This window comes from Ambystoma mexicanum, chromosome 11 (assembly GCF_040938575.1).
Source record: "Ambystoma mexicanum isolate Mex_15411 chromosome 11, UKY_AmexF1_1, whole genome shotgun sequence".
Taxonomy (NCBI): domain Eukaryota; kingdom Metazoa; phylum Chordata; class Amphibia; order Caudata; family Ambystomatidae; genus Ambystoma; species Ambystoma mexicanum.
In genome coordinates this window covers 1,352,562,314-1,352,576,744 of record NC_090934.1, presented here as the reverse complement: position 1 = coordinate 1,352,576,744, position 14,431 = coordinate 1,352,562,314, and the positions used below count along the sequence as shown (strand labels likewise).

The window sequence follows — 14,431 nt, the reverse complement described above, 5'->3', positions numbered from 1 at the left end:
GTGTGATTGGCCCAGTGGTGAGCCGCCCGGCTCACCACTTAGCATGTTTGAGTGACAGCTAGGCTGATGAATGGGGTTTTTGCTGCATAAAAGCAGGGTTTTGGGGACTGGAACTTCAGAAGTCGCCACAGGACCTAAAGAATCCGAAGAGGGGAGAAGCTGAGCCATCTACAACGACGACACCACCGGTGGAGCCCTGCTGTACGAAACTCACCACTTTCCCGACGACAGAGGATATCTTCTTCCAGGGGAGTCTTCTTCCCTTTGAGCTGGTGGGACCAACCAGTTTGCATTTTTCGACTTCCTGGGTTGACTCGTGGTCGAATCGCCCGTGCCAAGCACCCCGGCGGCCGGATAGCCACGCTTCACCACTACCGCGAATAAAAGGGTCGTACCTTTTAACCAGGAAACTCCGCGGCTGGTTTCTTCCCTGGCAGTGCAACGACCTCCAGCTTTCCTCCACGTCGAGATCATCTCTTCCCCTGGACGAAGCCCCGACTTGCACCCGCTGCCAGGAACAACTGCCCCCCGCTGGAGCTTTCTCACCATTTCAGGTACTGTGTCCCGCCTGGTCTCCTTTGCAACCGATTGTCCAAGGTGTCCCGTAAATCCTTGACTCTCTATCCTGGGGTGACCTCGGACCTGCTAACATTACCTTTCTGACTTGATCAAACCTCTTTTGATTTTTCTGCAAAGACTTTGAGTGCATTTCCACTGTGTGATCTTGGGCACATTCCGCCTTGCTCTCTCCATGAGTGGGCCTGGCCTATGAACCTTTTGCTCTACAGTAGACACTGCCTTTCTTGACTTGCTGTGGTTTCTTAAGTGTCGGTACGGTGTGTTTTTTCCTTTTCTGCCTTTTCTCTCCCTTTTTAAACAAATTATTGGAGTGCCATCTACGGTTACACGCTCACCTCTGTTTTGCTAAATAAGTGGCGTCTTAACCTAGACTTGTCGAATAATTAATTAGGGAGGTGTATATATTTCTAGTGACTGTTTGAACTTGCTTGACATATTAGTGCCAGTGTATTTTTACAAATGTGTTTTTAAATAAATAATTATATACTTTTATACCCAAGCTCTGGTCAGTGTTTGCTTGTGCTACTGTATTTTTAGCCCTATTGTGTATACTCTATATACTGCCTAACTCTTCTTGAGAGAAGTCTGACTGCTCAGCCACAGCTACCAGGTAAATCTGGGTGGTGCAGACTGCTACCAATTGGGTTTACTGCTTCCTCCTGTAGTCTTAAACTTTTTGCAGTGGTCTCTAAGGGAACTGCACAGGTTTCTGCCTAACAAGCGTACGCAAAGCTATGTGTTTGCTAGGCATGATGGCGTCTTCTATTTACCTGCTACCACACGCGCGCCTGTGACCCATGCAGGAGTGGTGGGCGAAACAGTTGTCTCAGGCAAGTGGTCAGTGGGACGATCTAGTGGTCGTTTCGCCAATAGTAGTACAAAAACTTTGCTGGTGGACAAGAGAAAATCTGTTGAAGGAAAAACCCATCCACAATCCAGAAGTGCAAGCGATTGTCACAACAGACACCTCACTCGCTCAGTGGGGGCTCATTACCTTCATAACACAGCTTAAGGTCTGTGGACTCTTGCTACGGCGCAGAACCACATCAATCTGCTGGGACTACTGGCGGTGTTCAAAGCCCCTTAGGTGTTCAAGGTACACCTAGCAAACCAGTCAGTGCAAGTCCTCACCGACTGCACTACAGCAAAGTTTTACATCCACAAACGGGGGCACAGGTTCTCATATCTGTCCAAGCTAGCGCAACAAATATGGAAATGGACACTCGGACAGAAAATATTTCTATCGTCTCAGCATGTTCCAGGGGAACCTCTACTCTCTGGCAGACTCATTGAGCAGAGATCCCCTACCGGAGGAACACAAATGGCAACTAGACACAAGGGTCGTAGAGCAACTCTTCTCTCAATGGAGTTTCCCCACAATAGACTTGTTCGCTACAAGCGAATACAATCAATGCCCAGACTTTGCGTCCATGTTCCCCACAACCAGGCTCCAACGGGAACACCCTATGGATGAACTGGTCAGGGATATTTGCTTCCGCACCCCACCCCACCCCCCCACCCCTCCACCCCCGCAACTCCTCTCATGAACAAGGTGGTGAACAAGGAACAAGTGACGCTCATCCTAGTTGCTCCTATGTTGGCAAGTCAACCTTGGTATTCACATCTGCGCAAACTGGCGATGTGCGATCCCATCAAACTCCTGTGCCTGACCAATCTACTCACTCCGCACAGGGAATTAACAGTGCAACCTCAACCACACTCATTGAACCTGGCATCATGGCTCTTGAAGTCCTAGAGTTCGGACATCTTAACCTACCACAGAGGTTTATGGATATCCTGAAGGAAGCACGAAAGCCTAACACTAGACCCTTTTATTTTGACAAGTGGAGGAGATTAGTAATTTGGTGCCAGTCTAAATGAATGAACCCCATAAAAAGTACTCCATCCCACATTCTAATTTACAAGCTCCACTTGATAACTCAGGGTTAGTATTCAACTCTTTACAGGTCTACCTGGTGGCCTTGTCAGCCTACACCACCTCCCACAATAAAGTGATCAAGGCATTCATGGATGGGGTAAAGAGACTTCACTCTCCGGTTTCAAAATCACCGCCAGGATGGGATCTCAATGTGTTACTTGCTAAGGTCATGGGATCCCCTTTCAAGCTGATGCACAAGTCGAGTCTTAAACACCTGACTTATAAAACGGCCTTCTTTGTGGCTTTTACTTCCATACGAAGAGTTGGTGAATTACAAGCATTGTCAGTGCAGGATCCTTTCTTTGTCATACACAAGGACAAGCTGATATTACATTCTCATCCTAGGTTCTCTCGTAAGTTAATCTCTAAATTTCATGAGAACCAGTCCATTGAACTTCCGGCTTTCTTCCAGAACCCAAACAGCTCAGCTGAGGTAAAATTCCATACACCAGATGTAAGAAGGGCGGTCCTTTACTATGTACAAGACCAGACTGCTAAGAAAAAGGGAGCAACTGTTTGTCTCCGTAGCACCAGGCAGAGAAGGAGATTGCATTTCTTAGAATGCCATCTCCAAATGGATAGGCGGATGGTTACAATTGTGTTATTTCCTGTCAGACAAGACACTACCTTTCACGCCTAGAGCTCACTACAAGGAGCATATGAGCTACTCTGGCATTTATTGCAAATGTCCCCCTAGACACCATTTGCAAAGCAGCTACATGGAGCTCAGTACACACTGTCACTCAGCACTACTGCATTGGCACACATTCTAATACAAATACGCAGGTGGGACAAGCGGTTTTAAGCCATCTGTTTGCCCATGAACCTTGTCAAAACCCACCACCTTCTCATAACACTGCTCGCTAATCTTTGCACAGCATACGATCCAAGCAGATTCCGCAATCCTCAGAAGGGATACAGTACTCGCTGTAGTTGTATTTCTGATGCTTGTATCTGCTTAGATTCACATGCACCCTCTCTTCCTCCCCTCGGAGCGAAGGAGCATGGATGCTTATGGGCTTGTCTGATACATATCTGCTTGGATACATCTGTACTCGCGCTACACTTCATGCCACCTCATGTCAGAAACAAAACAATCTGAGGGATTGTGATGCATGAAGGACCATGGGTACAGTGGACGTCACACTAGGGATAGTATTACTGGCACGTCCTGTCGATGTCTTTTTTGAAAACTGTAATACTCTGCAGTTTCCACTAGATGTCGGCCTATGCACAGCATGTGAATCTAAGCAGATACAAGTATCAGAAATACGATTACGGTGAGAAATGTATCGCACATTTCTGAGGCTTGTGGAATCTCCTTGTAACTAAAAACCAAATTTTGTCAGCGTATTGTGTGGTTTACCAAACAAATTCCTATTTGCATCTGTCCTATTAAACCCAAACATTTGTTCCCATTGTGGGCAATCCCTTTTGCCTAGAAGTCTACCTGGTATGTACTTCTGTCCTGGTCACTGAAAACCTATTTTCCTATTGTAAGCTAAGCCCCTTCCCTGAGCTGCATGTCATTGTGAGCCCCAATGTAAACTAATTTCCATTTGCTGCTATATTTTCCCTTTTCATTTGTTTTCTCCCAAAACCTATTTTCCCACTTCATTTCTATTTTTGCCCTGGTGTGCTGATTAGTATTCCTTAAACTTTCCTTCTCTCCTAAGTGTAAGCAATACAAGTGTCCTTCTATTCTGTCCCCTAACAGTTTTAAGAAATAACCAAACCCCATTCTTCCCTTTTGCTCCCATAACGGGTTTTCCTTTTCTTTGCTGGCTTCCCATCTTGTGATCGTGGGCTTTACCCCAAAACCGATTTTCTCTCTTTATTTCTACTCCTTGCCACTGCATTCCATGCAAAGGAATCAATTTTAATTGATGTTTGGGAGCGAGTGTTGCAGGGGGGGAGTGAGTGCTAAACCGTTGGTGCTATCACTTTATAAAAATGGTTCTTTTTCTGTTTTGCCATTAAAGACCTGAGTGAACTGTAATAGGATATCTTAACCTGGTTGTCCGTAAGGGATCATTGCATTTTGTGTTGCCACAACATTGGTGGCTGCTGTATTTTAATTATTTTCCCTTTTCATTAAATAATAAATATCTTATTGATACACACTGGCCTGGTTTCTAGTCCATTGTGACACGGGGTGTTTGTGTAGGTTTGGTGCGAGACGGGTTGGAGGCCTACTCAAAAGAATCCGTAGTTTATTAAAAATATGCGCTTTATTGTGCGCCACATCATTGTAGGGGAAGGAGTTCCCAATTTGGCGTGTGCCATGTAATAAACCGTGACCGGATACATTACTCACCATAATAGTATTTCTGATGCCTGTATCTGCATGTTGAGTTTAGTATTTTCTTAGTGTATATAATAACTGACCATATTTTTACAGAAGTGCAGTGTTTCCTTCACTGTGTGCTCAAAGGTCTTTGTACTCAACTACAGCCCTTCTCCCTCCTAGACTAAGCCTGGCTGCTCGACCATAGCTGCCAAACCTTTCAGGTAGTTGAGGCCAAACTTAAGAGTTGGAGCCCTGTACTCCTAAGATTGAGTCCACTTGCTTGAATACACAAATCGGATGTATGTGAGAAATTTCACACCACCAATGTGTATGCATGATGTGTGTAGCGACATGTTGTCAGTTTTAGTACTTTATAGAAAAATGCAATACCAAGTTTCGGAGATAAACCAATGTATGTTTTTCTATTAAATTCTGCTAGGTTACTATTAGAGCTACTATTGGATCTTTGCATGCTGAATCATCTACCACATCTTCTGAAAGTGTAACCTCTTCCCCGGCCTTTGAGAACTCGACAATGAAGAATACTAACTCAAAAACTCAGACTGCTACTGTCAAATCCAATGCTTCAAAATCGCAACCCAGTGCAAAGCCGCCACCTGGACCAAGCAATGCAAAGCCACCTCCTGGGGCAAGCAGTGCAAAGCCGCCGCCTGGGGCAGGCAGTGGAAAGCCACCGCCAATAACGGTGCAATCAAAAACGCAACCCAGTCCAAGCCAATTGAAATCTCAGCCTGCTCCTCTGAAGAAACATAATAGCTCCACCAGCTTGAAAAAAATGAAAATTCCCAACACTTCTTTAAAGAATTTAAGGTACTAATCTACTCTTTAATATTTACTAAGAACGTGAGCTTAATGCATTGTCCGTTTGTTTCATGACACTTTGTTGTTTGAGAAATTACAATGTTATAAAGACATTTCAAACTAGCTGTTGAAAACATACATACTCGTGTGTCCCATCCTCTTGCCTCCATACTTGTGGGATGTGTGGTCCCTGATCAGTGAAGGGGCTGTAATAATGCAAAGCTGACATTTTTTAGTTGAAAAAGCTTTAGTGGGTGCCAGTGCACATGCACAATCTTCCTCACATTTAACACAGTCGCAAAAGTGAGAGGGTACAGAATAAGGGGACAGGGGGAGCATGGACACCAGCAATTTTTCTAATTTTGATGTGCTTTTGAATTAAGTCACTCTTCCTTGCCTCCCTCACATGTATTCCTGGTTGAGCTTCATTATTCTAGGGCTCCTGCTAAAGATTCTCCCATTTTTTCTTTATCTGCACATCCCAGATTTAGGTTAATTCTGGATGTGCTAGGACGTTTTGAGAGGCAAGTACATTTTTTATTACTTTTGCAAGAGTACCCTGGGGGGCGAGGGACGCAACTTGACAGGGAAAGGTTCCTCAGACTCTTGCTGTACATCAAATAATGTCCAAGATTTGCTGGGCCCGGTCACTCAGGCTCGCACTGTGAGCTTGCTTTGGCAGCCTTTTAACGGCCTCAGGCTGAGTTGTGACATGCTTCCCTTCGGAGAAGATCATGATCCTACTCGAGTCAAGGCCTAGGGGCCCTCTGAGTCCTATACATAAATGGTGTATTTCCTCTCACCCACACCCACAGGAGGTTGATGCTACACCATCCACTGCCATGGCTTGCTGGAGCTCCCCCTGGTTAGAAATATTGCTTATGACATCATATCTGTTGGGGGTTGGTCCTGCCTTTTTTGAACAGGGATGCCTGCTATTTTTCCTCCCCACACACATTGAACGGGCCTCAGCTTTTCTTGTGAATGGCATCCTCCCACGGTTTCATCGTATGATATGTCGACGACACAACTGGAGTCAGAATTAATTATCCCCCAGGATAATGTTATGCCAGCATGGAACTCATCCGGCACTGGTTCTTGACACCAGAAGTGATGTTGCCATAAGTACTGTTGGGAAAGATTCCTCTTTACTGCACCTTTCCTTCCATTAAGCTTCACTATACTGGCATTTTGCTTGTTTATTATGGGGAAACTGACATGTCCTTCAGGCTGTCAGTACTGAGAAACATTGTTTCCCTTAGTCTACTTACTTTGTTACTACTTTTAGTAACTTGTTATCACTTGTGGTAACTTTTTGTCATTGTACAATGCTTCTTGCAATGCAGTACACCTTTTTGTTTTTTCCTAGAATAACACTGAGGTTTGTTGGTTATTCTAGGTGTGCTAAATGGACAAGCTGGTGGCAGCAGTGATTTTTATTTTTACCATTTTTTTGGTGCCGTTTCGTTTTAGCCTTAACGTGTTTACGGAGTTTGGTTAGTGGTGAAACATGGCTTTGCCAAGAGATTTTTTGCTTGTCCTTAGCCCATTTTGTATTTTAGCTTTCTTCCTGGCCTGTGAGGCAAGGTATATCCTTATATGGACTTACAGAGCCCAGGAAAGCAGAGGCTTTTGACGGGCTAATCGAGGGGCTATATGTGATTGCTGCTAGAAAGTGGGCAGATCCCAATCCATATACTGGTGCCAGTGTGTCTGGTTGGACCACTGCTGGGTTGTGTGTGGGGCAAATATATCATAGGCTAGTGGGAGCTGCTGCTGTTACCTGGCTTTTAGGATAAGAGGACCCCCTGCGCTCTCTCTAGAGATCCTGGAAGAAACTGAAGGAGCCAAGACTCCTGTCCAGCTACAAGACTTGAGTAGACCGTGGACCCGTCGGAAGAAGGCTTGGCGACATACTGCTGCTGCCTTGGTTGAGCCCTGTCCCGTGGAAGACCTCCAGCAGTCCTGCGAAGGAGCTCCAGCCTTTGGCGTAGACCAAACGCCCATTAGAATGGATTGTGTCCTCCAATCGCATTCCACGTCACTGACATGTAATGTCCAGAGCTGTGCTGCTTCGGAAATTATTATTTTTTTGATTTTTTTTTTCGGCAGAGGGCGTCCTGCGTCGATGGCGTCTGGTCGATGACCCTCGAAGGCCACTGTCGAGGGTGACGTCGCTGGATGTTATAAATGGGACGCACAGCGCCCGTAGTCTCAGTTCTGTTTTTTCTGCAAACGTGTTTGCTTCGAGAACTCGGCGCGCCTCGTTATCTTCTTCGAGAAAATGTCATTCTTATACCCCACCGACTCCATGGTCTGGTTTTAAGACGTGCCGGGACGAAGTCCAAAATCTCCATCACGGACCCACACCGTATCTGCTTGTGGTGTCTGGGCAAAAGCCATGATACCGATGACTGCTCGAAGTGCCAGTCGTTGACAGCCAATGCCTTGCAGGAGCGTAAGGGGAATTTGCAGGTAGATCGGGTTTCCAAACCTTGTAAAACCAAAAAGTCTACAGTTATTTCCACCGATGATTGAAGGGGTGGCTCTCCCCGTCGGAAGGAATCCAGGGGATCTAGATCCCAGAGTGGTTCCCGCCACTTGTCCTCTTTGAGGCACTCCCGGAAGCAGCGTCACTGTTCGCCTTCCTCGTCGGATGCTGGCTCTGCGAGGAAAGTGGCTTGTTCCACTAAAACCTCCTCTCTAGAGGAATGGGGGCTCATACAGGGAGCTAATCCTGGAGACTTTGCAATCCCAGGGCACAGTTCCATCCGCGCCTTCGATGGAAGCAGTCAGGGAATGGTCTTGGTCCGATGCTCGCGTGCCTTCGGGCCTGGGCACTTGGCGCGATAAGCAGCTGGAACAGACAAGGCTCCGGTGGATCGCCAGAGACGTGCCAGATCTAGATTGCGGTCTTCGTCCCTGACGAAACCACAGAAATCTGGAAAGGGCATGAGGTTGACGTTGACACAGTCAGCGCTGTGTCCGAGTGAGGCTGTCAGGGCTTTGCCTTCGGATCGACCAAGAGCCTTCGGCGCCGTTGTCTACGCCGAGACCGCCGGCGCCCTCGACGCCATCGGGGCAAAATGGATGAATGTTCCATTGGAAGCCCCTGTGACTGTGGATCCTCCGAGAGGCTCTATCTGAAACTGTGAGGGGCCCGTTTCCTCCAGGACTACCCCTGTCCCATCAAAGGAGTTCTTTCATTCTCTGCAGGACATTTGAGGATGAGGAGAGTTCTGAGGTGGAGTTGGCGCCTGGTAATCCTGGTGTTACACCTGAGGCTCCTGACATGGTCTTTTCTGAGGACAGTCAGTTGGAGGATCTGCGTCATTCTCTACATGATGCCGGTGGCCTTGACACATCTCCTGAATCGGAGTTTGGTAGGCCAGAGCCTGGGGCCATGCTGAATCCTCCTATAGGAGGTTGATGTCGATAGTTAAGGAGTTACCTAGGGTGGTCCGGCCCTCCTGATTACATGCAACCGGATGACCTGACTGATATTTTAGATCAGGGTCCATCCACTAATCCAGTGTTGCCTTTTCATTTGGCATTACAGAACAGGGTGGAAGCTACTTGGCAGACCCCGGAGTCTCTTTGCCGGCGGTCAACAAATTGTTGACTAATAAATACTGCCTGTCCAGTAGCAACCCCGGCTACCCATCCACTCACACCACTTCTGAGAGTTTGGTGGTTCAGGCGGCCAAGGCCACCTTGAAGGAGGTGGCGAACCCTACCATCCCTCCTGATGGGGGCGGTAAGCGCTTCGATGGTTGGGCACGCAAGGTATTTTCAGCTGGGAGTATGGCACTGAAGTCGGCCAACTCCACCTGTGCCTTGGCAAGGTTTTCACACACACTGTGGAATTCTCTCTAGCGGCTGAGCATATTCCCGAGGGGGAAGAAAGGGATGGGTTCCTTGCTCTTGTGCAGGATGGCAAGAATGCCAAGTGTGAATCCCATCAGTCTGGGTTGGACACGGCTGATAGTGTTAGCAGGTCCATGGCTGCGAGCACCATGATACACAGGTTTGCGTGGTTGCGGAAGTCTGGTTTTGCTTCTGATGTGCAAGCCTGTCTTCTCAACATGCTCTTTGATGGTTCGCACTTGTTTGGCAGCAAGGCTGATGAGAGCCTTGAGAGGTTGCAGACCTCCAAAGCAGCTGCAAAATCTTTGGATGCTGCTGTGCGTCACCCTCTGCCTTTTCGTCCCAGGGGAAAGTAGTGAAGGGGGTTTCCTTTCGTTACTACTCCTTTTGGTAGAGCAAAAGGAGCTGCAAATCAAAGGGGCTACTATATAAGAAGCTGTGGTAGACTGGGAAGAGGAGCAAAAGCTGCTCAGGCAGCTGCCTCTTTGCTTTCAGGCGCTGCCGCAGCCGCTCCAAAACAGCTATGAGGCCAGGTCCCGTTGTTTGCCGGTTGGGGAAACACTGTCTCAGCATCTAGAAGAATGGCAAGCCATTACTTCAGATGCGTGGGTTCTGCAAACAATAACCCACGGGTACTGTCTTCCCTTCCTAAAACAGCCTCACGGCAATCCACTGGGGAATCTCTATGAAGTTTCCAGATCTGCTCCTTGTGCAGGAAATCTTGACCCTCTCGAGAAAGGCGCTATAGAACTAGTGTCTGAGGCGGAGAAAAACAAGGGCTGGTATTCCCCATATGTTTTGATTTCCAAGAAAGACGGAGGACTGAGACCCATCTTGGATTTACGTTGCTTGACCAAGTTCCTCAGGAAGGACAAGTTCAAGATGGTCTCTTTCTCAGGTCCTTCAGGCCCTTTGACTTCAGGATTGGTTGGTGTCTCTGGACCTACAGGATGCTTATTTTCATGTGCTCATCCATCCAACGCACAGAAAATACCTGAGGTTTGCAGCTGACTACTCGCACTTTGTTTCGGGTCCTGCCATTCGGATTGTCCTCCGCCCGAAGCATGTTCACCAAGCTAATGGTGGTGGTGGCAGCGTATCTCAGGAGGGGGAGTGTTCACGTCTACCCCTACCTGGACGACTGGCTGGTCCAGGCGCGTTCTCCCGAGCAAGCTTTGGATTATCCCAGCCTCAACTGCTGCTGCCTTCACAAGCTGGGCTTCTCCCTCAATTTCAAGAAGTCCCATATGACACCTTCCCAGCAGCTCCAGTACATCGGGGCTGTGTTGGACACGTCCTTGGGGAAGTGATCGCCTCCCAAGGTGAGGGCTCATCACATTGTACAGATGCTCAACAAATTCCATCATGCCCAGAGTTTTCCGGCTTTCGAATTCTTAAGGTTGTTCGACCTAATGGCAACCTGCATTTTTCTGGTGCCAGAGGCCAGGCTGAGGATGAGATCCCTTCAATGGGCTCTCGAGATGCAGTGGTCACAATTCTCAGCCAAGATGTCGCTCTCGCAGGATCTTCTTTGGTGGGCCTGTGAAGGGAATCTGATGAATGGGGAGTCGTTTTGGCAACCGTGGCCGGAGGTGAAGGTGGTGACGGACGCTTCCCTCACAGTATGGGGAGCTCACGCCACCGAGCTGACCACCAGCGGCCATTGGTCTCCGTCGGAGTCCAAACTCCTCATCAACCTTTTGGAGCTGAGGGCCATCAGGCTAGCCCTGAAGGCTTTTCTGCCGTCTGTGCGGGAGAAGTGTGTCCTGATCATGACGGGCAACATAGTGGCCATGCATTACCTCAACAAAAAAGGGGTGGTAGGGGTCACTCCCGCTGTACAGAGAGGCGATGTAGCTCTGGTTCTGGGCGATACAGCAAGAAATATCACTCTCGGCAGTTAATCTAGCCCGAGAGGAGAATGCTGCGGCGGGTGCTCTGAGCAGGTAGAGCACGGTCTCCCACAAGTGGGAGTTGGCTCAGGAAGTCCTTCAGGAGATCTGCAGAGTCCTTTACGTCCTCGGAGCTCTGCGTGTGTGTTCTCCCAACAAGGGGTTAACGTTTGTGCTGGAGGCGGGTCAATCTACATAAAAACCCCCGGAAGCGCGGAGCACGCGGAGTCCTGCAGAGTCCTTGACGTTCTTTACGTCTGGAGCGCTGTGGAGACGCAGGGGCCTTTGACCATCACGTTTTGTGCTCACGGTCCTTAGCCTCTGGAAAAGTGCTTGCCTGTATTTGCTGGGGTCGTTTGAGCGAGCAAGCGAGCGTGCGCGTATACGAGAAGAAAGTGTCCCAGCTCCTCTGCTCTTAGGCTCATTTAACTCGCCAGTCCCACAGCTTCAGTAAGGTACGCCCGCTCATTAGTTGTTTATTGTGTCCAGCTGTTTGATTTTTGCCAAGGTCCGCTGGAGGGGCGGGGGGCGAGAGACGGACTTCGGCAGCTCCTTAAGCTGTCGGGCGTTCCCCGCACTCCAGTTACCGTGACTTTCTGTGCTTACCGGGTCTTTGGCTTCGAAGTGGATGGCTTTATGACCCCCAGCAGTGCTCCATTTTCTGGTCATTCGGGCCCCTTGGACCGGTGGATGCTTGTGGATCTCGTTTTTGTAGTGACTATTGACATACAGACTAAAAAAATCTAAAGTAGTGCATGGGCATAGATTTGGCCCTATTTTTAATTTACACATGGACAGTGGACACTGGACATCAAGCCATAAACGTGGCTTTTAAAATCTTTGAATAATCTGCATAATTTGTTTTAAAGTTGTATTGTGTTTTTACATTGTTTCAACAGGTGGCTATTTTATATGTTCTTAGTGTTATATTTTTAGTTTAGTTTCTTTTTATTCCTATCTCACGAGGAGGTTGTGAAGGGGCTGCAAGTTCTTTCTCTTCCCCCTCCCCTCCATATCCAGTGTTGTACTCTTGTCCATAACTGGCGAGTGTGATTTTAGCCCTCAATTATTGAGGTATAGCAGGCAGACGGGCATCTGGGTTTATTTGTGCCTGATCTCACACTTTGCCACATGGGGAAGATAAAAGCGGGGGATGGTGGGGTAGTAGGAAAAAGGGCCAAAAAACCCAAAAATGTTAAGACAATTGCTATGGCAAATAAAATAGTAAACTGCATGAACGCAGCAGAGTCTGCCTCTAGAGAGGCTGTTCCACAATGCGTAGGATTGGGCATTGAGGGTACAGAGGAGGTGGGGGGGTGTAGAGACGGGTGTTGGGCCTTCGCTGATGGGGGAGGGGTGGTGCTGAGAATGTGGCTAGTGTAGGAGCAGGGATAGCCCAGGTGCTGCCACAATCCCCGCACTTTAAGGAGGGGGTGCCTAGAACTAATGGCATAACCCATGAGGTTGGGGATCCTGTTTTATTGGATTGCTCCACAGCTAGTGAGGGAGATGAAGAATGGCTGGAGGCCTTATTGGACGAAAAGTTTAAACCACTACAGCTGTTGTTGAATTCTCTGAGGGGGCTAAAAGAGGGGGTTTTAAATACCTTGGCTATCATGGACGACTCCATCAGGGCAGTTTCTTTTAAACTGTCTGACCTGGTTGGTATTGTTGAGGAAAGGGGTGTAGCCGGCAGGCGGTGCCAGTGTCCTTTAATTAGTGTCTCAACCTGTGATATTTCTTCCAGTGGTAATAAGGATACAGATTTACAAGGGAGACACCCCGATGTTGTGGTCATAGTAGATCAGGAAGTAGTACCAGTGGCTAAAAGGGGGCTGAGCGGGTCCGTGAAGGACAGGGAGAGTGGCAACCAGGATGAAATTAGAAATGTGCAGGGGCAGGGGAGGGGGCAGGAGAATGTTTTAACTCTGAACCTACCCCCGGAAGCGGTCCCCTTTGTGGGGATTATCACTGGACTGCCCAGGCTCCCAATGGGGAGCTTTGAATCCACACTCTCCCTGATTAATAAGGCACACACTGGATTCATTCGAACCTGATGGGGCCCAAGATTGATCCCAAAAGGATCCGCATGGCTAGGCGAGTGGGCTGGGTGGGGAACAGGCCCAAGAATTTGAGTGGGGACTGTGTGGTAATCACCTTTTCAGGCACAGATTACAGAATACCTTCTGAACACCAATTTAGCACGGGGCCTTAAGCCTAATGGTAATAAACTGTCTAGTAAACTTCTTCCCCTGGACTATTTTTATGTCCGGGGAGGGGGCAGGAGGTGGGGGGAACTGAGGGTGCAGAACCAAACAATGGGAAGTAGGACTGGAGGTGGTCATGTAGAGAAAAATACTGCCACGGGTCGGCTGTTACCAATAAATACTCCACAGGGAGGCTGGAGCACAATCCCGCATAAAAAGAGACAGCAAAATGTCTCGGTAAGGAATGATTTAGCTCCCTTGCCCCTGGAAAACCACTTTGAGAACTTAACGTCCTTTGAGGATGTAGACTGACAAGAGGTTGCTGCAGAGGGCAGTGCAACTGTGCCAATCCCCTCCGCACCACTTGGGAGTTTTGCAAATAAAAGCCCACAGTTGCGCCTACTCTCTTGGAATATTGCAGGCTCAACCAGGAAGTTGAAGTTGGAACCGGTGAGGGAGCTCCTGCAAGCCAACTCAGTAGTTCTACTCCAAGAAACCTTGGCATTAGAATCCCCGCACCTCAATGGCTTTATCTCTTTCGATATCCCAGCTAATAAAAAACCGAGAGGCAGACACTATGGCGGTCTGTGTATTTTGATAAAGGTTGCCTTAGAGTGTAGGATAGAGGTGATTTCGACAGGGTTGGACTTCTTACAGGTGGTGTTATTACTAATTAGAAAGGGTGCTGAAATCTGTATTAATTTTTTAACAGTCCTCATATCTCTGATCTAGATAGACTAAGGTCAAAAAGTTTATTGAGAACCTACTGTCCAAGGGAAGGAACAAGACTACATTTTACATCTGGGGCGGGGATTTTAACATCAAAACGGGGGTG

The 14,431-nt window shown here is 48.0% G+C and overlaps 1 protein-coding gene across 5 annotated transcripts in view; it reads left to right on the top strand.

The window, feature by feature from the left end:
* The window catches only part of ZNF280D (zinc finger protein 280D), a 1,333,168-nt gene that overhangs the window by 693,101 nt on the left and 625,636 nt on the right, over positions 1 to 14,431 (top strand). For all 5 annotated transcript variants that reach the window (XM_069624893.1, XM_069624892.1, XM_069624896.1 and 2 more), the window contains exon 13: positions 5,248 to 5,639. In XM_069624893.1, the coding sequence (XP_069480994.1) occupies positions 5,248 to 5,639 (392 nt within the window). The remainder of the gene's footprint in view (positions 1 to 5,247; positions 5,640 to 14,431) is intronic.